At 35.9% G+C, this 22,669-nt stretch overlaps 3 protein-coding genes across 4 annotated transcripts; 2 read left to right on the top strand and 1 right to left on the bottom strand.

Moving 5' to 3' along the window:
* Positions 1-278: 278 nt before the first annotated feature.
* Positions 279-2,087, top strand: LOC148914088 (uncharacterized). Its single transcript, XM_089026265.1, has 6 exons — positions 279-365; positions 803-828; positions 1,131-1,269; positions 1,561-1,611; positions 1,892-1,996; positions 2,070-2,087. Exons 1-6 carry the CDS (start codon positions 279-281, stop codon positions 2,085-2,087), a joined length of 426 nt encoding a protein of 141 aa, XP_088882391.1.
* Positions 2,088-3,448: 1,361 nt separating this feature from the next.
* On the top strand, positions 3,449-16,286 carry LOC116298377 (serine/threonine-protein kinase 31-like). The gene is made up of 24 exons (XM_089026271.1): positions 3,449-3,463; positions 3,782-3,863; positions 4,686-4,921; positions 5,036-5,071; positions 5,493-5,639; positions 6,673-6,716; positions 6,971-7,082; positions 7,581-7,643; positions 7,770-7,892; positions 8,495-8,602; positions 8,944-9,033; positions 9,645-9,764; positions 9,909-10,000; positions 10,699-10,729; positions 11,018-11,143; positions 11,787-11,819; positions 12,564-12,632; positions 12,737-12,817; positions 13,083-13,193; positions 13,640-13,753; positions 14,139-14,216; positions 14,598-14,759; positions 15,237-15,401; positions 15,553-16,286. The coding sequence occupies exons 1-24, from the start codon at positions 3,449-3,451 to the stop codon at positions 15,700-15,702; spliced, it is 2,388 nt and encodes a 795-aa protein (XP_088882397.1). The 3' UTR covers positions 15,703-16,286.
* A 127-nt stretch (positions 16,287-16,413) lies between these two features.
* On the bottom strand, positions 16,414-22,650 carry LOC116298394 (uncharacterized). Of its 2 annotated transcripts, none has more exons than XM_031706824.2 (6): positions 21,963-22,650; positions 21,489-21,518; positions 20,878-20,946; positions 20,207-20,257; positions 19,638-19,685; positions 16,414-18,652 (listed from the first exon to the last, which is right to left on the bottom strand). In XM_031706824.2, exons 1-6 carry the CDS (start codon positions 22,603-22,605, stop codon positions 18,297-18,299), a joined length of 1,197 nt encoding a protein of 398 aa, XP_031562684.2. In that variant the 5' UTR covers positions 22,606-22,650; the 3' UTR covers positions 16,414-18,296. The 2 variants fall into 2 exon arrangements, with proteins under 2 accessions (XP_031562684.2, XP_031562683.2); XM_031706823.2 differs by having other exon boundaries at positions 16,414-18,703.
* Positions 22,651-22,669: the final 19 nt, after the last annotated feature.

Below are 22,669 nucleotides of genomic sequence, written 5' to 3' on the forward strand. Positions count from 1 at the left end.
TCGATTGGTTAAAATAGTCTTATTGTCGTTTGATTGGTCAAAAGCTTAGAAGCCTTATCCAATCATAAGGCTTGTTAGAAAAGTTGTCAAAATTTGAAGAAGCAAAGATACCATGTGCATTTGACAGGATAGTCCTGCAGACGAATGTACTTCTGAAGTACTCCGAGAAAAAACAACCAAATAAGATATTTTTCTTTCAAGGAATAATTCATTTTATTTCCGTTCATAAATCTGTAGTTCAATTACTTATATTTTATCGGGAATAAGGCCATTTTTGTATGGATTGCAAGCGCGTTATCAGACAACCTCGTGGTCCGCCCGTAGAGGTTGAAGAAGGTCAAAAGAACTGGAGAAATTCAAGCGAGGTAAATTTTCGGATTTTGTAAACATATTTTATCTCATTTTCCGACTTTAGGAATTCTTTGTTTTCAGTCTTACTTGTGATGACGAGTATTTTTTTAGAGTCTAAATACAGTATCGTCGCTTTGCGCAAAGGTATGAAGTCTGTCAAAACGTGCAAGAAATGTTCACAGAAAAATCTTTTACTTCAACGTCACGAAACGTTTGAACCCTTTTACGAACCGTATGATGATATTCAGTAACGACGTGTATGGAATGTATATTGATAAGAAATCTTAGCATTATATACTAGTATACCATGGAACGATGGAATTTGATATCTTGACTATTATCGAGCTGTCAAGAATTGCCTTTCTAGAACCGGATGGGTTGTTATCTTTGAGAAGATAAAATTTCTTGTCTCAAAAATGCTCTGAAATTATCTTGGTTTATTATATTTTAGATGATGATGAATGAACAATCTTTTTGGTAAGTTTGATAGATATTCATTGAGGAATTAAGCCATAAAGGTTGAAAGTTATTTGTAAGATGGTGTCCCAAGGGGAAAGGAGATTACTCCAAAAATATTCATACCACCCATATAGGTATTGATATCAGATAAAAAAAGCTCCCTCTCCACCCAGATCGTCCCATCATATATGTGTTTACTACACGTGAGGGAGATATTTTCTAAAACTACACATGTACCCTTCCCATTACCCCACCCCCACATCCCTTGGAGATTACAGTCCTTTCTGATGAGTAAAAATAAATTTTGATTATCCCACCAGCTCGGTTGATGAGAACATGAATAAACCAGCAAATGAACAAGTACGCAAGAGTAGCATAAGCTCTGCTTACGGAGCAGAGTCTCCTGTTGGTGATAAAAGTTTTACAGGTCTCAATGATGATGTATTTGGTCCTTCAGAGGTTAGTAAATGAGAAAATTAATGATATTCATGATACTTCAAACTTCAAACTTTTGCTTGCATAAGCAATGATCTCGATTCCATGCAGTGATTGAGCTAGCAGTTCATGACCTTATCCTATTATTTTAAAACTTAATGGAAACCCTGGAAATTATAATAGAATATACTTGACTTAAGTTATGTTATGTTTTGTTACCAGAGCTCATATTTTTTACGATACTCAATATTTGTTTATATTACTAAGTTTCTTTTTATTGCCTGATACTAAAATATTTGCTTCCATTCCTTTCAGGAATTAGTCTATGTAACCCATATTGAAAGCCCTAGCTTGTTTTGGAGTCAGGTAGAGTATCTCTTATTTAATTTGGACTATATTTACCTAATAAAAAAACTTATAAACCTAACCAACTATAAGGGTGTTTGAATAAAGAGCCAGATAAAACTCTCTTTCATTTGAATGATAAGGATTCCCAAACTAATAATATTTCTTGGAGAAAACCTAAGCAAAAGTTGACCAAATTTTCTAAACTTCCATCACAGTAGTGATTTCCTTTTTGTTTTGTTCTCGTTAAATATAAATGAGTTTGAGAACTCTTAATTAAAAAATCCACAAATTTTATCAGCTTGCCGATGATGAGACACAAGAAAAAGTGAAAGAAGTGACTGAAAAACTTCAGGTATTTTGTGGAAACAGACCACTATTACAAGGTGCACCAATCCTAAGAAAGGTAAGACTACGTAAAAAATAATAAAAAATTTCAAAATGATACTTTTTATAAGAATATTATCTCTCTTCTATAGTTCTCAGGTCTAAACTAACAGCTGTTCAGTCACCAGTCATGGTAACTGGACTAGCCAATTTAGTTTTAGATTGGTCATACATCATTTCTGGTTTAACGTCAATAGTCAACATGATCGGCAAGACCAATATATGACTGGCAGTTATATTTAGCCCTCATCCTATCAAACAAATTTTCTAGTAAAGCGTGTCTCACAGCAACAGCAAGATTTAATGCCCAAACATGTGGATAGGGTTGCTTGTTGACTTTAACTTACAAACATTATAGTGATGTAATAGTTGAGATTTTAATTGAAAATCAACCTAATCTTTGTTCAAATAATAAACGTTTCTGGATTATTCCTATAACATTATTTAATCAAAAAACGTTTGGCTAATAATCAGCTAAATACGCATTTAGCATTAGTATTGAGCTAACACAATCAGTACACTTGTTTGCTCCAACATATGAAGACTCAAAAGTATGATTCAATAGTTTTTTTAAATCCTCTTTTATTATAGATTTATGGGGGTATTTATACTGGAGATGACCTATGGTACAGATGCAAAATACTAGAAAACTTAAATGATAATAAGGTAAGATGTAATATCAAATAGAGTAAGCTGAATGAATTAAGGTGTGTATATTTAGCTAAGTTGGTAAACTTCTCAGTAATACGCTGTAATTTCATGTGCAAAATGCAGCTGAACCTCTTTTAAGTGGCCACCTACATGTGTTAAGTGGCCAATCCCTGATTTATTTATTGGCCAGCTGTCAGTTGCTGTATTTTACTTTTTTCTGTAATTTTGGCGTATTCAGATTTCCCTTATCCCCCTCCCCAGCTATTTATAGCTTTACTTATTGGCCACTTCACAATTCCCTGAGAATGAACTTTAAAAGTTTAAAATTTTAATTTTTCTTAATTAGCAAAGATTCTATACAAGCTCAGGATAGACCTTATTGGATGCCATCATTTTAAGCATTTTTTTTCTTTATCAACAAAGGTCAAGGTGCACTTTGTAGACTTTGGTAATGAAGAAATAATCAGCCAAAGGGAGGTTGTGTGTTTATCACACGAATTGTACTCTCATCCACCTTTTGCAAGGCAATACAAGCTAAATGAAGTCAATGATCCAAAGGACCCTAATTCTGAGCTTTTTATTAAGGTGAGTTTGAAAAATCTTTAGTTGTTGTCACTTCCCTAAAACGACCTCTGGGATCAAAGTCAAGGCAAAGCTTTGGGATGGAAATTCTTTTTCCTTTTTGTATAGCTCACTTGTTGGAATTTTGGAATTTCATTTTTAGAATTAAAAAGTTTCCATCATGAATCAAGGGTGGTGTTGCAGGAATACACTTGCCTCTCATCTCTGGGGTCTGGATTGATTCTGGACTTCGCATTACATGCAAATAGAGTCTGTGAGGTCTCTCTCTTGATTTGAAGGTTTTTCTTCAGGTTCTCCAGTTTACCTCTTCTGCAAAACCTAACCTGATAAATTCCAATAAATCTGTGAGTTAGCTAAGCCTTGACATTGTTTACCCCTGAGGTTATTTCAGGGTAAATAGATGAAAATGTTTGTTTTTTAGTTTTGGTAAAACTTTTTTTAAGTTTGTTTTGACCCTTAGCTGTGAATAAAGTTACAGTGTCCTGTAGCAAATCTTGAATGAATGTTTAAACCATTGACCTAGTACTAATAACAGTATACAACTATTTAAAAAATTCTGAATTTTTTACAGGGTGTTGAGCATCTGTCTCATTTGGTGGCAGATAAAAATTTCATTGCCAAAAGGAGGAATGGTGCATGTAAGGCTCCAACAAGTAAGAATAATTTTAACAACTATTATTAGATAATATTACAAATTATTTGTAATAGAGTATTATTAATGAAGTGCTAAAGATAGAACTGATGGGATGAAACGTTTGGCAAGCCATATTCAAATAATAAGGGGAGTAATTTGGTTATCCCACAACATTCAGAATACATCCACCAGAAAAACAAAATTATTCAGCACTATTCCTTTGCGTAGGTTATTCCGCCTAGGTGTATCTTAAATGGCATGTGATATTTATTTATTATTTATTAGTTTCGCCATATATTAAACTGGAAATATAATAACTGGAAAAAAATACTGTCATATATATGACAGGGTGACCGCAACAGCGTTAAGCCAATTACTGTGGGCCCAAATAATGTCTTAAATAAAACTTAGTGCATAAAGATAATTTAAGTAGATATATTGACACATTTGAATCAAATAACTAACAACAGGAGGTAGAAAGAGTGAGGCTTCTGCAACAGTTACATTTTAAACAAACTGTTTTGAAAGTACGTGGGTCATAACAGTTGTAACTGTCCAGTGACGTTACGTAGTAACTTAACATGGCGCATTTAAATGTGTTGAGTTTGTCCATGTTCAGATTTAATTTTTCTTGACATGGCATGCAAGAACCCAATTGTCATTGTATTTTCTTGTGTACTACCTTGTGTATAGTAGAAAATAAAAGTGGCTCATGAAACATTCCATAGTTTGCCAGCCAAGACCATTGTATAACTATATTTTAGTTAGACTCATCACATAAAATAGTCTAAACTTATCAAATGTTTTTTAAAAAATTTCCTCCTTTGTTTTCTCTCCATAGATGCCTGTCCTGTCGATCTTATTTGCTTACAGGATAACACGAATATCAATCAAGAAATAATTTCAGCAGGATTTTCTCTAGAAGTACTGGAAGAGAAACCCTTGCAACCAAAGCCCATTCCCAACAAACCAGAGACAATTAGTTCCTATCAATCACCCGTTACAAGTAATAACCAAAGAGCTTTTATTGCAAGTTCAGACTACAGTACTCCTCTCAGGAAGCCAAAAGATACTCAGGTATAAACATTAGACTGGGTTCTCCCAGTTTAATTTCTTTCTACACAAAATCCCTAATTGCAATCGGATGGGATAGTGTGTCCCTCTTAACCTCTTCTTTCATATCTTTATTAGGATCTGAAGCTGCAAGAGCTTGAAGAAAGCATTAAGGTTTGTCATAAGTTTACATTCTCTTTCTGCATGTTACAATATTGCAGCAGTTTCTGTGGTACTGAACAAACAGTTCTGTATTATTGAGCCAGAAACAAGGTATATATAACCAAGCTCATGACTGGCAACTGACATGTTTTTTCTTTTAGCCCTGTTGTGCTATTAGCTGCACTTGCCAACTGGAATGTACCATATTTACTCATTCAAGAACTGCCCCTGATTAAATGCCGCCCTTAAATAAGTGCCACACCTAAGACCAAAATGATTTATAAGCGCCACCCCCGAATGAGCACCACACATGAAACCCCAAAAACGTAATAATTGCCGCAGCACTTAAATGAGTAAATACGGTACTTGATAACTTACTTAATAGGTTGTTTCATGTTAACTCATGCATGATTATAAACTCTGACTTTCATAGACTCAAAGCAAAACTATTGACACCCTCAAACAGATGTGCCGTCAACTGGAAGAAAGCAAAAAGTTAGAACTAAATGACAAAGAAAAAAAGTTCAGAGATCAACTTGAAGAAAGCAACAACCAGTTAAATAATGCCGTCTCTAACAAAGTAAGAATTGTTTTACTACTAACTAAATTTGGTCCATTGTACCTTAAATTCCTAAAGTTGTTTGATTTATAGTACACTCAACAAAATTACTCGACTCTGATTGGTCGAGAGGAGTACAATTATAGCGTTAATAGCGAATTAAGTCACTATGGAAACACGACCAAAACAATGTCAACAGCGGCAAAAAAAATGCAAAAACTAATAAGAACTAATCTTTTTTATGCATTTCAGTTGCGCGATGGACTGAAAATCGGCTGCCAAATAGACAAGGATGAACAGTGTTGCTTCGCATTTTTTACTGAAATTTTGTTGAGTGAACTATAAACAAAAAATCGCACGATCTTCTTGTATTCCAAATTGTACTCGAGATGGTGCAATTTCCTATACTAACCAAACAATATTGTCAAATCAAGGCTTAGCATGATGTCTCGTGCATTTACTGTATTTTATCAAACAGATACTGTTTAAACTGATACAACAGATATTGGTTCACTATTGTCTGAGGGGGAACCATGAGTTCTCTTGAGATTAAAATTCTTTGTTTGAGTTGATATATTCATATTCACATGTCTCTTGTGTACCCTTAAAAAATGATACTGAGCAGGCGTAGCTCAGTTGGCTAGTGCACGGCCTTCAGAGCTAGAAGTCCACAGTTCGATCCTCAGAAACTCCACTTCTGTTTCGACTTCTCTCTGTTCTGTGTAGCTTTAATTAGCTTTAAATTCACGTAAAAAGGAGCACTGGATAGTAAGAGGGGGTAGAGGGTGCACCTTCGAGCACATTAAACATGAGCCCTTGGCTCAGGAGAATTGGGCAACCACTCCCCGCGTTATCGACGTAAAATAAATTACCTTTACCTTTTTTTATACTTTAGGGAATGACATGTGGTCTGAAATAGGAAAACAAGAATTTATTAGGTCTATTATTTTAGACTTCTGTTCAAAACCACAACCTCACACTTAAAGCAAATGTTTTACGTAACTAAGCTAGTCTTGGTTGCTGATGATGTACTATTTTCGTAATTGATTCTTAGGTAGGACAGCTTGTATCTAAAGTTCACAGCCTTAGAAAAATCAGGTAAAATCTTAAATCCTTAACATTGTTCCTGTATCAGTTTAGTAAATGAGCTGGTCTTGAGACTTGGCATCAAACACAAACACAGCTTATTGAGTCAATTCCTTGATTCCTCGGTTGAAATGCAAACCTTTTGGAAAATCTTGCATTTGGGATTCTCTAGCAAATAGGACTAGAAGTAGGTAATATGACCCATGGGAATGTGTTTGAATTGAATCTCATATATATATATTGCTTTGTTTTTATTTTTTATTTAGAAAAGAATCAAAGGACAACAGGAATAGCATTTTGAAATGTATTCAAGATTCCCTTCAGCTTCTGCAAGAACAGATTAAGATGGATCTTGACAGATTTGAAGAATTGAATAAGGTATTAAAACTCTGGGTAAAAGAGAGTAGTTGGACCTAACCAACATGTTCGCACAGAAGACTGTCACTGCCATCCTGGTACCCGTCACACTTACCAAGGTGGAGATACTTACCATCTCCTATACTTACTCCTCCAAAGTCCTGAGAGGTGGATGGGGAAAAAATGTAGTTTCCATGAGCACTTGGTCAAGGAACAACACTACAAACCCTGCCATTACCCCTGAACCACAATAGGCTCCTCCCCCCCCCCCCCCCCCCCCCCCCCCCCCCGACATGCTGTAAGGAGGCGAAGCCACAGACTGGTTGGACTTGGTTTTAACTTTGCCTAAATCTAAATTACATTCAGACTCAAAAAAACAATGTGTCAATCCCTTGAGTATTGTGGGCTAAATTGGAAACCAGCCTTATTCCTGTTTTGACACCGACATTATATAAAGATTATTGTTGTTTCTTTTGATTTTCTAAGATATGTCATAATGTTCAAGATATTTTTCTGCAGGTGAAAGAGATGGAAAACTTCCACAGTGATCTTCAGGATAAGATAAGACATTGCAGTGAAAAGGTAAATTAATGTAATGCCTAGTCTTAAATATAAGTACAACACTGGCTCCCCAGGTTAATGTCTGCTACATTCAGAGAACACCCCGCCCTAGCTTTGCACCTAGTAAACTTGATGTGATATTTTTAGGATCTGCTTCCTGGGTTAGTAGATGAAAGAAACAAGTTCAGACAGGATCTAAACCAGGCCATTACTACTTTTACTAGTTCCGTGGAGAACTTGCAGCTTGATCTTGTAAAAGTTAATTTAGAGGTAAATGTTTAATATGTTGAAATCAAGTGTAATTTAGCTTGGACTTTAACTCTCACTTCTGGGTTCAGTTCCTGTAATAGGCAAAACATGTGAGTAGAGTTTGTTAATCATGGTGTTTTGGGGTCCCTCAGTTTTCCTCCCTCCTCAACCCCCAAATTTCAATTTGATCTTAGAGTGTTGGCCATCCATGACTGATCAGTACAGAGGTTGTTTCAGGGTTCAATCTGTGAGATAGCCATGTCCCGACTTAGATCAGCACAGAGGTTGTTTCAGGGTTCAATTTGTAAATTAGCCATACCCTGACTTAGATCAGCCCAGAGGTTGTTTCAGGGTTCAATCTGTAAATTAGCCATACCCTGACTTAGATCAGCCCAGAGGTTGTTTCAGGGTTCAATCTGTGAGTTAGCCATACCCTGACTTAGATCAGCCCAGAGGTTGTTTCAGGGTTCAATCTGTGAGTTAGCCATACCCTGACTTAAATCAGCCCAGAGGTTGTTTCAGCTTTATTATCATAGCAAGAGGCGCATGCCACCTAAATGTTTACTGCTTAAAACTTAAAACTGTCTGTTATACTCTTTTTTTTTTTTTTTTTTTTTTGAAAGGTGGCGCTAACCTCACTTTACTTAAATGTTGGTGACAGCTGTAGAATGGCTGTAAATACTTCCAGTACTCCCAGCCTTGAGGTGGTAGAGGAGTATAAAGCATTTCAGGTAGGATTCTCATCTGGGTGGCAGATTATCAATTAAGGGTAGGCTTTGGTCACCCACCCAAACACAATTTGGGGCTTTAGTCCCCATTCCCCCACTCCTACAGTACTCCAGAGTGCTATAGCATTGGTAATAGACTCTATTTTTCGAATACCTCTAAGGGAAAATATATTGGATTGTGGCACCACCTTGCTCTTTCTTTTCTTGCTTAACTCATACGAACATTGTTTTTTAGGGTTCTCTATGAATTTAGCTATATAGTGATGCTGAAAAATCCACTTAAAATATCATGTAAAAACAGTTATAGAATAAGGTTTTGACTATTATTTCTGTTTTTCACTTAGACCAAGAAAGATGAGGACCTCAAGGAAATGAACATGTTGGTTAATGAAAAATGTAGTATGCTCATTGATGTACATAGCAATATTATGAGGGTATGTATATGAATACTTGTCGACCTAAATACAATATGTCATGCTTTTGTTAAAATATTTTGTATAAAAATGTGAAAAGTTTCTTAAAACATTTTTGCATCTTTGTTGTGTGAGATGCTCAATTGCCATCCTTTGATTCATCTTATAAATTTGATGCAACATGACTTATCTGTCAGTATTTAAATAGTATGTTTTATTTAACTTATCCAAATAATGTCTAGAAGTATAATTTAATTTTCTACTAAAAAAAATTGATATTGAACTGAATTTGGCCAAGAAAATCCATGTTAAAGTTGAATGCAAATGAGGACAATAGACCTTATTCTTGGTGTGACAGTGTTTTCCCAATTCAGCGCGTGACAAACCTCTGGGGGAATGAAGAGCTATTTTTTTGAAACTCGTTGGGATATCATCGTTATTTCTTTTTGTATCCTTTGGGCTACTCATGAATTTTTTGAAGAATAAAAACAAAAGAAAATGAATCGACTGGAGGTTGGTCACGCTGAATTTGGAAAACATTGTCGCACCATGAATAAGGTCTATTCTGTATCCAATTTACAGACTTCTCCTGGGTGACTGATTTCAATTTATTTTACTCTTGTGTTTTATAGGTTTTAAACCTGAATGAAGAGGTGGAAAGCATTGAGTCCTGTGCAGCTGGTATTGCAGAACTGGACAATATTATGGGAGTATTGGAGGCACTTACCCAAGAAGAAATAGCAAAAACCAAGGTCAGTGTAATAACCTTGCATGTTAAACATTCTTGTTTTACAAGGGTAGCACTTCTATCTTAAATTGTTTATTAAGAATGAAGTTTGATCAAATCAAATTCAAGGGTAATATGTTGTATTATTAATTTGATATTTTTTTTGTAGTGTTCGGAAGCAGAAGAAAACTTGCGAGCAAAAGCAGTAGCTGCATTAATTAGTGAGCTGCAAAGCCAGCTGGCATGTGTGCAAGAGCTAAGGTATCAAAATGTCATTTTATGAATTTTATTGTCGTGAACAGTGATTGTCGTGGCGAGAGTGTAGTCTTAAGAAAGATTGGTGGTGGTGGTGACTAATGTTTCGACAAGGTCTGAGCGGAAATCATCTTGGACTCTGAAGATGACTTTCGCTCAGGTTGTCAAAATATCAGTCACCACCAACAACAGTCTGTCTCAAGACTACACTCACCCAGACCATTACACTTCACAACAAACTGTCAGTTATCACCAACAACAGTCTTTCTCAAGACTACACTCACCTGGACCATTACACTTCACAACAAACTGTCAGTCACCGCCAAAAACAGTCTTTCTCTAGACTACACTCACCTGGACCATTACACTTCACAACAAACTGTCAGCTACCACCAACAACAGTCTTTCTCTAGACTACACTCACCTGGACCATTACACTTCACAACAAACTGTCAGTCACCACCAACAACAGTCTTTCTCAAGACTACACTCACCCAGACCATTACACTTCACAACAAACTGTCAGTCACCAACAAAACAGTCTTTTTCTAGACTACACTCACCTATTCTAGACAATCAGTTTTCACAACAAACTTCAACGCCTAGGTTCAAACCTTTTGCTCTTAAAATGAGATAACATATACTTTATTCTTGCTTTAATTAAGCACTGACGTAGAATTTAATAGTTGTATTCTAATCCACAGAAAAACACTGGAGTATTACACTAAATTGCAGGTATAATAATAAAAAAAACAGTTTTATAAAATAAAAAAAATTTAGTCTTTCACATTACTATATTAATCATTTCAAACTATGATTTTAAAAAAATTATTATTTAATAATTACGATTGTTATCAATAAATTTTAATCATTATGATGACCATTACTAGTTATTGCTAATTATAAATTTAAAATTATTATTAATGATCATCAATAATCATTAATAATGATGTTTGATAAATCTTAATTAAAAGTTATTAGTACTAATTCTTTTTTCTTGATACCGTATTTATTTGATAAAAGCAAAATATTAGGCGCTCTCTCGATGAAAAGCCAGATATTCAACAGGGGTTGGCTGGCAAAAAGAAAATAAAAAAACAAACTACTGTCCTTAAACGCAAGCTTCTCGACGAAACTGAGTTGAAAGAGGTACAACACTTATATTAGCATTGATTTTACTGTAGCTTTCCCTGTTCAAATGAGAGGGCCCTAGAGGGTTACAATGGGGTCAGCAGGGATTCACCTTTTTGTGGGCTGGGAAATGGAATTTTATGCACTGGGAATGGGATTCACAAACACAAACAAAACAAGAAAACAATCAATAAATGGAAATTGGATCAAGATTTAAGCAAAATATAGGCTGAGACTATGGGAGTTAAAAAATGGGAGTTTATGCATTGAGAATGGGATTCACAGACAAAAAACAATCAAAGAATGGGATTAAGATTTGAGCAAAACAGACTGGGACTATGGGATTGGATTTGGTCAAAATGGGGGCAGGGAAATGGGATAAGGACCCCACTTCAGGATCCTCAAAGGAATTTGCATCCTTGATATTGTTTACTGGGGATTCAAGAGTCTAAATAATCAATAATTTAATGGTACTTTTGTCCCTTAGGGGAAAAAGGGAGAAATGAAGAGGAAACGGTCATTTTTTTCAATTTTCCTAGTTTTTTTTTGTCATTATGTGATTTACCAATGAGTGCTTTATAACCAGCTTCTTACAATATTTTGTTTCTTATCTTTAAATTTAAGAAAATGATAACAGTATATTTATTTAATTGATATGCAGACAGAAGACGTCACAGAGGAGGAACTCCAGAAGGTAATCAATACTTTTTCTAGATTTCTTCCTTAAACAAGGAATGTACGCAAACAAACTGTGCTATAATTTGACATAATTATATAATCTCTTGACAGAAATAAGTTTTTGTATCCTTGAAAAATATTTTTCACTTTTTGTGAAAACGGACACTTACCAGATTTGTTATTTTGACACACTAATAAAGACCATGATGGCCAGTGAAAGGACAATAGAGGCTTTGCACAATCACATGATGGCAGCCATGACAGAAGGCACAACCAAGCCTTTTTCCCTGGGAAACTAAATTCTTTATAAAAATAATAAAAATCTTATGAATGAATAAATATCTAGTGTCTAGTCGATCTAGCGCTTTCGCACTTTCGCCCTCATAGCATAGGAGAGAACAACACATCAAACAAACTCAATTCACATGTGGAGACCGCAGGGCTCGAACCAGCGACCAACCCGTTGGACTCACAGCAGTGAAAGACGATGCATTATCATTAGACCAGATTCCATTGTTCCTGCCTCCTGTCATGGCTGCCATCACATGACAGTGCAGCGGGAAGCCTCTATATAGCTAAATCAGGTTCCTGTAAACCTTTATATATCTAGCAATATTTATTTGTTTGATCACTTTCTATTGCCTATTCATCTGCTGTAAATTTTATCTCTATCAGCCCATAGCGATGAAAACATGTAAACGTCTGTCCCCATTAAAAAAATATCCAAGAATTTAATAATGGATTGTTTTGTTTATTACAGTTGAAAGAGGAGCTAAACTGTCTCTACCTTGAGCTACACAGAACTTTTGTTGAGGAAGATACCATAATTGTGAGTAAATATATGTTGTATTTTTGAAACTCAACGTTTAACTCTGGCTCTTTCTTCTCAATTTTTCCCTATCAATTAATTTTATTTACTTTTTTTGTATTAAGAATAACCTGGCCAACTTGTCAAAAGAAGATTTTCCAGAGCTGTTGCTGCAGTACCCTGAACTGGAGATTTCCCTATGTTTGGTATGATATATATCACATTTCCTCTCCCCTGCTCATTTTCTTTCTTTCTTTTTTCTTTCTTTCTTTTTTTTTTTCTTTTCTTTTTTTTTTTTTCTCTTTTTTTTCCTCTTTCTTTCTTTCTTTTATTATTTTTTCTTTCTGGGGATTCATCAAAAAAGAAAAAAAAACATCACTCTTCTTCTTCCTTGCTCCCTTTTTCTTTTCTCTTTCTATCTTGCTTGCTTGCAAAACTAATCATTGTTGTTATCCATCTATTATTTATCAGAAAACCAATGGTCTTGTTAAAAGTGGTAGGGCATTAGAACAGTACCCTTTGGAGGAGTTGGAGTCGGGTGTCTTTACTTCCTTCTTCTGTGAAAAGAAATGCGTGATCAAGGTACATTATTGAGACTAAACTCGCAAATATACTGCTAGCAAAGCATGTTTTCAGTACACTTGTCCTCTTCCTCCTAGTCACTTTATTTGCAGTACCTGACTTACGAATCAAAATGTTGTAAAAATTTCAGCCAATAACTTTGACTATAGAAACTAATGACATGAAATAAATGAAACTAAAAATTGTTAGGTCGTAATAAATGATACTCCCCTATCTGTTTGTCTCATGATCAACTAAGGGTCAATTATGTAGAAAGGACTTACATTTCAATTGCAAGCTGCTTTATCAGTCTTGAACCAGGCAATGGTGTAGACTGGATGCTGCATTACTTTGTTATGTACTGCTTGTGACAGATCATCTGTGTTGTGATTGAATAGTTGATTCATGCTGTGATTGGCTATTTCTGGTTTACCATGTGACAATTTATTTGGATTTGTGTTGTGTAGGAGTATTTCTTCAGGGATGCTGCCAGCAAGGATCTTTTTCAAAATCAAGCTGTTGGATTCCGTGGCTGTGTTCACAAGCAATTGATTAGTCTAGAGGCAGTCTTCTACAATAAGGTACCACTATCAGGGGACCACCTAGTGTATCTATCATTAAACACCCATTAGATCACTGGGCCACTCCACAAAATCTGTCACTGGGCCACCCAACTGAAATGGGCCACCAAAATGGGTCTATCACTTGACCATCCATTGTCTATCACTGGGTCACTGGACCACCCATTGTGTTTATTACTGGGCCACCCACTAGTTCTATTACTAGCTTATCCACTAGCATGGATATATCCCAGGACCAACATGCGGCATATCGTTGGCCCATCTAAAACTGTCTATTATTGGGACACCTGTTGGGTTTATGAGACAAGACATACTGTACACAACATCATTCTATCTGTACTCTGAATATTGTACTTCATTTTTTAACAATATATTTTCTTCTCAGAATGGAAGAATTGGCTACTTACAGGTTCCTTATTATGAACCACTACAAGAATGGCTGAAAACAGAACCACAACCAGAGGTATTTAATTTATACATGTATGTTGATACTAATGACTCCTCTATCTACACACAGGTATTAAAGCAGTTTTTGTATGACTCTGAAAAGCTCACAGCACAAACACGGTTGTGACATGGCAAGGCATATGCCGGCTCAATCACATTGCACAAGAATTTACTCTGCATCCAATCGAATGGCCCAAACACAGCATGAACACGGCACTGTCACGGTCACGCTAATGTCATGGCACCAGACCAATCACATTGTGCAACAAAAAATCACCCAATCAAAATTCTAGAAAATATCACGGTTGCGGCAAGGCACACATACAGACACAGAGTTTTTCACAGTCAAACGAAAACTGCTCTGTTCCTTAAGGGTCCAAATTAACTTTTGTTTCAGTCCAAGAAGATGATAATGAAGGATATTCTGGAAGGCCTAGAAGAGCTTCATAGCCATAACATTGTCCATGGTAGTATTAGCTATGACGCTGTGTTTGTTTCATGTGGCGATGATGGGCGACCGAGAGGAATATTGGGACACTATGATCTTACTGAAGAGCTGGTATTGAGAACTTCTTACAAAGTTTTGTTCATACTTTTAAACAGTCTCTGGGCTGATCAAAGTCAGGGTATGGCTAACTCACAGATCAAACCCTTAGCAACCTCTAGGATGATCTAAGTGAGGGCATGGCTTATCTATAGAACAAACCCTGAAACAACCACTAGGCCAATCAAAGTCAGGGCATGGCAAACTAGCAGGTCGAATGTGAGTGTAGCATGTTGGGTTTTGCAGAGGGAAGAAAACCAGGAAACATGGAGAAAATCAGGGGAGAGACTTAGCAAACTCTAAACACATGAAGCAGAGTCTGGGAATCTATCCCAGAGGGTGAGAGGCAAGTGCTTTAACCACTATGCCACCCTTGATTCCCAAACTTCAGATTATCATGAAATCCTTAATACATTAGGCAAAGTGTTGTTTTGTACTATCTTCATCAGAAAGCTAACTGAGTGTGTGATATATTTTTGGAATCGTAATTAGGATTCCAGAGTCTTGCAAACTACAAAGAAGCTCAACCTTCCCAAAGAGGTTTCTAGCAGTACCCCAAAGTTTGACCTGATTTGTGTGGGTCAGTTAATGGCATCTCTAATCATCCCGGATTGGAAGCCTTCTGTTTCTTTAATGGACTTAAATCAACTGACACAGGTTTGTTAATGCTAGAATAAGTTTGATAATTTTGTTGTATGTGGGAGTTTTTAAGGGTCTATAAATTAAAGAAATAATACTCAAGGGAATGAATTGTGGACTCGATTGGGAAAACATTATGCCCAAGCTAAAGAGGCCTGTTTATTTTTAGGATGTTGGGTTGATTTCTGTACTTGAGGAGCTTCTGTCTGATAAGGAGACAACCATTGTCACTGCCAAAGATGCTCTAACGATGACTTACTTCAAGGAAAGCACTGTACAAAATGGGCATGTATCTCCTGTAGATGAAGAGCTTGATTAAAACAAGTAAGACATGGATCCAGAGGATTGTATTCCTTTTGGACAAGGCTGATGATATTAACGGTCTTTTCATCCATATTAAAACCATCAAAAATGTTGAAAATGCTGTTAAGAGATATTAGTGTGAACAGGCGAAAAAAGAGGTATTATTTGAAAATGCTTATTAAGTCATTAACATCGGCACTGTCTGTTTTTTGGATATGGTATCATTTCCTATATCTGCATTTTTGAGTCTTTTAATGAGGATAGATAAAAACGTGTGTGGATAAGAAACGAAGAAAGTTACACTTATTTACCCATGGGAATTAAGTAGGTTTGGTTAGACATGATGTGTCCTGCACAGCACATAAATAACCTACTAAACATAGGATGAAGAAAATGTTCTGTTCTACAACGAAGACTGTTCTTTATTAACCCTGTTACTGTTCAAAATTATATATATTTGCTCTAGTTGTCGGTACTAGTTGAATACAAGCAGGGGGCTTATGACAAGGATTTTATGGTATGCGTGATAGGCAAGTTTTCCTGATTTAAGTCAATGGAGCAAATCACATACGAATTAATTATGTTGAAAAACGTTGGTCAGGGATGTGCCATGCCATGATGATGGCAGTGGCAGTCATTAGAACATTCTCAATGAATAAATTAAGTAATTTTATACATTAGAATGTCCAAGAATTGTTTTGGATTGAATGTTAAGAAAATTGTACACTTGTTCCTGTTATACACAAGATTGTTTTATTTAAAGATATTGTGATACATGTTGAAATAACTAAAAAAAATTTGGTATTTTACTTCACCAGTGAAACAAATAATTATTACAAAAATAAATAAATAAATATCTACAACATGTTGAATTAATCTAAGTAAAACAAAGGCTGCATAGTTACCTCTTTACTGATCGCAAATGGTGGATAGCACTATTCGACAGATAAATCGTATCTGGTGGATAAATTTATTGAATAACAGCATCGACTTATCCATTGCATAAGGATTTTTCTGTTGGATAGTGCTATCCACGTTTTGTACAACCTGGTCCATATAAAAAACAAATGCTATATTTATTAACAGAATGTGACATTTAGATGCTGGTAATTGTAACTTTTAATCTTGTGCGTAGTTTTTTCCCGTTTCAGACCACGTCTCATTCCATGGAGCACCACATTCATTTCTTTGTTTAACGCTTGGGCATGAGAAAGACTCATGAATATGGATACAATTAAAACAAAGGATCTTATTCTTGAAAGAATGACAAATGGTCTGAAAAAGGAAAATGCTATTCTAAGTTAAAGGGCTATTTATTCACGCCATCTTTGCAGAAGTTGCATTAATACTATAAAAGAGTTTTGGTTACAGCCATTCTCAATCACACACCGCTCTAGCAATTGTTTCTGTCGCGACGAAGAAGCTTTTGGTGGATGTCAAACAAGGCATTTCCAAAACATTCTATAGGCACATGCCCTTATAGCTTTGTGTTTTCCAACAATGTTATGGAAACGCCTTGTGATTGACATCCACCACAATCTTCTTCGTCGCAACAGAAACGATCGCTAGAGTGCGCATGTGGTTGAGAATGGCTGTAACATTTATATTTAAGAACTAATTAACCCTGTCTGAAAAGAGTATTTTAAAAGTATATAAATATATAAGTTTGTAAATTTGTTCAAAGCATTATTAAAGCTTTACAGTAAAACTTTATTTAAAGTTCAATCAAGTATATCTGCTGAGAAATACATGCCATGTATAATATTGTCTTTGGAGTGCTTTTTTTATATGCCTTTTAACTATTATCATATACCAGTCTTCATTTTCGTGTCTGCTTTTGAGATAAAATTTATTATTTTCTGATTCTTACTCATTTTAAGTTTATCTTCTTAGCCATTACCGGCAAACTAAGACATAGTTCTCAAGGGAATGACACTTTGGGTCAAATGGGATAACAGTGATAAGGTCTATAAAAAATGGTGTTCCTTTAGATAGATCAACTTTATTTGCATGACATTGATTTACAGGTAATCCTAAAATAAGAACAGAAAGTTTAAAAAAGATCATAATTTTTGTTACAAAAAATTCATTTGCTATACTGATAAAATTTATTCTCTTTTGAAAACGTTTCGAGAAAAATGATTTGTACCAAGATAAAAAAGAGGTTCAATCTTTTGTTTTCATCTCATAAACTTAACAGACCTTGATGAGATTAAAATCATTTGAAATTGGTGTTAATTACATTGTTATACACTGAATCCAAACATGGAGACTGATTTGAAAAAAACTATTGTTCTGGAGAGTAGGCTCTAATACATGTGAAAACGCTTTTGTTTCCATATAAACATTGGTAGTCTTATTTTGATTTGGTGTACATAGCAATCAAAATAACCCAAAAATTACGTCCATGTCATAGCTCAGTGTTATCGTAAAAAGACAAGATACATATCCTAAGCTAACAACCACATTTGATTGACTCTGACGAAGGACTAACGTCCGAAATGTCAGTCTACTATCTTTCGTATCTACAATACAATTATCTACTACGACACATTTGTAACAACCACATTGTTCACATGTGTACAGGGGTAAACATGGTGCATACGAACTTCATCGTAAGTTACCACATTGTTCACAATTACAATTATTTCTAATGTGACCATCAACAAGATCAGCAGCATCATCTCTTCCAATTGTCTTAAGTTTATCTCTGAGGCATAGCAAGGTAGAGTTTCCTTCTTGCTGGAGCAATTTGTTTGTTGGGTTTGTCAGATTCTTCAAAAAGATTATGTCTTCTTGGTTGTAGCCATAAGCATGGGCTAGGTCACGTATATCTCCGCCTAAAGGACGTTCGGGGTCAAGTTTGATCACTAATCGTCTTTGTAAGTTGTTTGGTAAAGCTTCGTTTATTTTATTGTACTTGAAGCATTTAGATTCCTCTTGGAACACAATTGCAGGTTTTTTATCTGGAAGAAAGAGATGTGGAGAACTCTCACCACTGTTTTCATTGCTACCCACTGGTTGAGACAAACATGAAAATATTGAATCAGTACTTTCAATCAAATGAATCATTGTGGTAGTGATGTCATGGTTACCTCGTAAATGTACCTCGTAAATTTAAACGTGATTATGTTCATGAGGGACGATTAGTCTAAATGTCCCTCAACATTCGTGAGGCACAGTCCCTCATATAACAATCCACCGAGACCATGATGTGTCGCATTGAGCCGGTAAAAATAATTATTTACTATGCCCAATGACTCTAAAATGCTCTATAAGAAAACTCTAGCGCTTGTGGGACCAATTGAGTAGCAAGTCGTCACGCATGCGTTCATCAAATCGTGACTTACAATTTGTGACATGATAAGTTATCTCCATTTCCGAGTTGAAATCGCGCATTGTAATAAGTTAACAAAGAAAATGCAAAAAGGACTAATTTATTGCGTAGTTCCAAAAATTATCCATACCCCCTCACAGAGGAATTTTTTTAAGACACACCCCTACCCCCCGGAAATTCCAATTTTCTTCCATACAAACTCTAGTTTTTGTTCTTTCTCTGACTGACCCCCCTACTCTTCGGAAATTCCAAATTCCTCTGTGGGGTGGGTATGGATGATTTCTGGAACTACACATTCTGCTCTTGGTTAAACAAAGTCAACTATATTTTGGTTTACCCTCCTCAGTAATCATAATATTACGAAGTAATAGCATGACTTATCTGGTGATTAGTGATTACATGTCCACTCAAGCTTCAGGATGTTTGGCTAAATTTCCTCCAACAAAAATCTCCCTTGGCTTTCAGGGGCATTTAATCAATGATCACCCTTGGGCCATGCTATTACACTATAATTATTACTAGCCATTAGATTCAGACGATGAGAGGATACATGGAAAACTTCTAATGATATAGAAAAAGTTTAATTTTCCTTTAGATCCGTTTTTCCAGCATACCTTCTTTTTGTTTCTGGTGTCCTGTCACTACCGTTATCTGTCTTGTAGCTACAGAGAGAATGTGAAATTTTAGTGGTGGTATTGTTGAGCCCAGAGAAACCTTCAGGCTGAACCAAAACTGAAGTTTTTTGTCAAGTGATTTCAGTTGTTTGTTTGTTTGTTTTATTAGAATAAAGAGTTTGTTTGTAATATATACAGTTTGAGTGGCCGTGTTGTATCAGATATACAACCACGAGGCGTAGCCAAGTGATTGTATATCTGATACAACACGGACACGAATACTGTATATGACTTATCAAACGTCTAGGTTAGTTCCTTTGTGTTTCACTAAAATGTTCAAAATTAAAGTGAATTAGAAAAAGTTATTTAATAGAATATATTTATACATGGGATTTTCATGAAACTCCACAGTATTACTAATATGCAAATGATCCTTTTTTAGATTAAACTTTTATCTGCAGTGTGACGTCACATGATAAATCTTCATAGGCACTCTGGTAAAAATACCATATGAGACTTGCTGAGTTTGATAACTGATTTTAATCTTAGACAACTGAATATAAACTTACCTTGATTATCACTAGGATGTATGGTGTCAGGTTCATCAGTCACTAAAGCATCTATCACACACATAAAAGGAAAAAATAATTTTTGTGTTAATTTTCAAATTTATTTCGTTCCTTGGATCATAAAGTTTCAACTGATTGATAAAGTGTTCAGTGTCGACTCTTCCACCAAGTCCAATATTAAAATTCTGAAATAATTTTTTAAAGGGATATGAATCCAGAGAAAAGCCCTCTCCCAGAGCAAACAAGAGAACCAACGAGGGAATATATTTCAGTATAACATCAAGCCAGGGATTTGATTCTCAAAGTTCAATATTACTGTTTTTCCATTTCCTTCAGTAAGAGTAAATTACCTCGAACGGAGGCAATAAGGATGTATAGGCTTATTGCCGACGTTCGAGGTAATTAAGTATCTTTTTTATCAATTGAGAAGGTTTTCTATCAAATGTTGCTCATTATAAATGCGAACGGTCTATATATAGTTATTAACCGGGTTAATAACTATATATTGACCTCGCATTTATAATGAGGGTTATAACAAAAATAAAGCCTTGTGAATAACAAAGAAAACTGTGTCAATTGATAAATAATTGCTGTTAATTCCCTGATCAAATAGTCAAGTGATTTTATCATGATATCGCACATCGTGGACATAGTAGGCAGCTGTGAATTACCTGGTCTCCCATTCTCGGCATTGTTAACAATGGGACTATCCTTTTCATCCTGAGGGTTAGCATCTGAAGCTATTAATAATTTGATAATTTATTAGAAACTGCCCTATCATGTGATATAGTTGACAATTGGTAGTTCCAAAAATTTTCCATACCCACCCCCCCCCCCCCCCCCCCCCCCCCCATGAAGGAATTTCTTTAGAGACCCCCTCATCCCCCAAAATTCCTGCAATTTTCTTCCATACAAACAGTATAATTTTGTTCTTTCTCTGCCCTGACCCCTGACTTGGATCAGCCCAGAGGTTTTTTTCAGGTTTTGATCTGTGAGTTAGCCGTGCCCTGACTTAGATCAGCCCAGAGGTTGTTTCAGGGTTTGATCTGTGAGTTAGCCATGCCCTGACTTAGATCAGCCCAGAGGTTGTTTCAGGGTTAGATCTGTGAGTTAGCCATGTCCTGACTTAGATCAGCCCAGAGGTTGTTTCAGTATTCTATCTGTGAATTACCCATGTCCTGACTTAGATCAGCCCAGAGATTGTTTCAGGGTAACAATATAATATTTCAAGAATTTATTTCCTATATTTTTTGCATTCTTAGAGTACATGATAGGGCCCTACCCTCGGCTTCTTGCATTTCTTCAGGATCAACTAAAAGATAAATGATTTTGATTAGAAATAATGAAATCATAGGTATACATCACCATACCTTTGACATCCTCACTTCATTCCTCACCCCTCGACTTAATAATGGGTTATTAAGTCTGGTTGGTTAGTTAGTCTGGGGTCAGCCAGTTATGTAAGTCAGTCAGTCAGCCAGCAAGTCATTGGGTCAGACAGTCATTTCGTTAGTTATGTCAGCTAGTCAGTCAGTTTTCTGGCCAGCCGGTCAATAAGTCAGTCATGTCATTCAGTCAGTGATGAGCCAGTCAGTCACTCAACAGTCATGTCAGTCAGTTAGATGGACAGCCAGTAAGCCAGTCAGTCCATCAGCCATCAAGTCACTCACTCAATCAATGAATCAGTCATTCAGTCAGTCTGTGTTTGTATCAGTCAGGACAGTTATTGTTCTGTCAGTCTGTTTATATATCTTACCGGATTTAACTTCCAAGTTTTTTTCAGTGAGAAACACAGGATAAAGATTGCCATCACTCTTGATATCGAGTATACCAACAACCTTTGGTTTATCAGAGCATTGATCGTAGTGGATTATTGGTGCACCTTTGGCTTTCTTAATTGGAAAACTTTCTTTGCTAACACGTGTCAACTTATATTCATTACTTGAATATTTGTCTTCAAATGTCAAAGCAACAATATCTTTTCCTTCAAAGGCATATGCATATAGGGTGTTATGCATCTGAAGGGTCTCGTAGAAGGTACCGTCGTCAACTTCAAGAAATCCCTCCTCGCTTTCACCATCATAGAATGCAAAAGATACATGATCATCCACAGAACTGGTCACCTTGTATATTTTTTCTCTGTGATCTGAGCGGCGTAAATGGTCGGGATATTTAGAACAGTACCTTTCAGCAACAATCTTACTTTCTCTAGGAATCCACAGGGGACTTCTAAGAACCGACGAACTCGTGAGAAACATATAGGAGTTCGTTTCTTGATCTTTTTTCAGTTTTACTCCGAATCCAAGCACTTCTTTCTGAAAATTACTACCACCATCGATCTCCAGCACTCTAACCAATGCTTTTTTCTCGTTTCTATTACTTTTCTCTGAGAAACTCATTTTTCACAATCTTCATAAACAAGAATTCTGCTAATACTTCCTCTCTTTCCCAGAAATACGATAG

Source organism: Actinia tenebrosa, unplaced genomic scaffold (assembly GCF_029948245.1).
Source record: "Actinia tenebrosa isolate PJP-AT-01 unplaced genomic scaffold, QUT_ActTen_1.0 PGA_scaffold0__85_contigs__length_37466705, whole genome shotgun sequence".
Lineage (NCBI taxonomy): Eukaryota > Metazoa > Cnidaria > Anthozoa > Actiniaria > Actiniidae > Actinia > Actinia tenebrosa.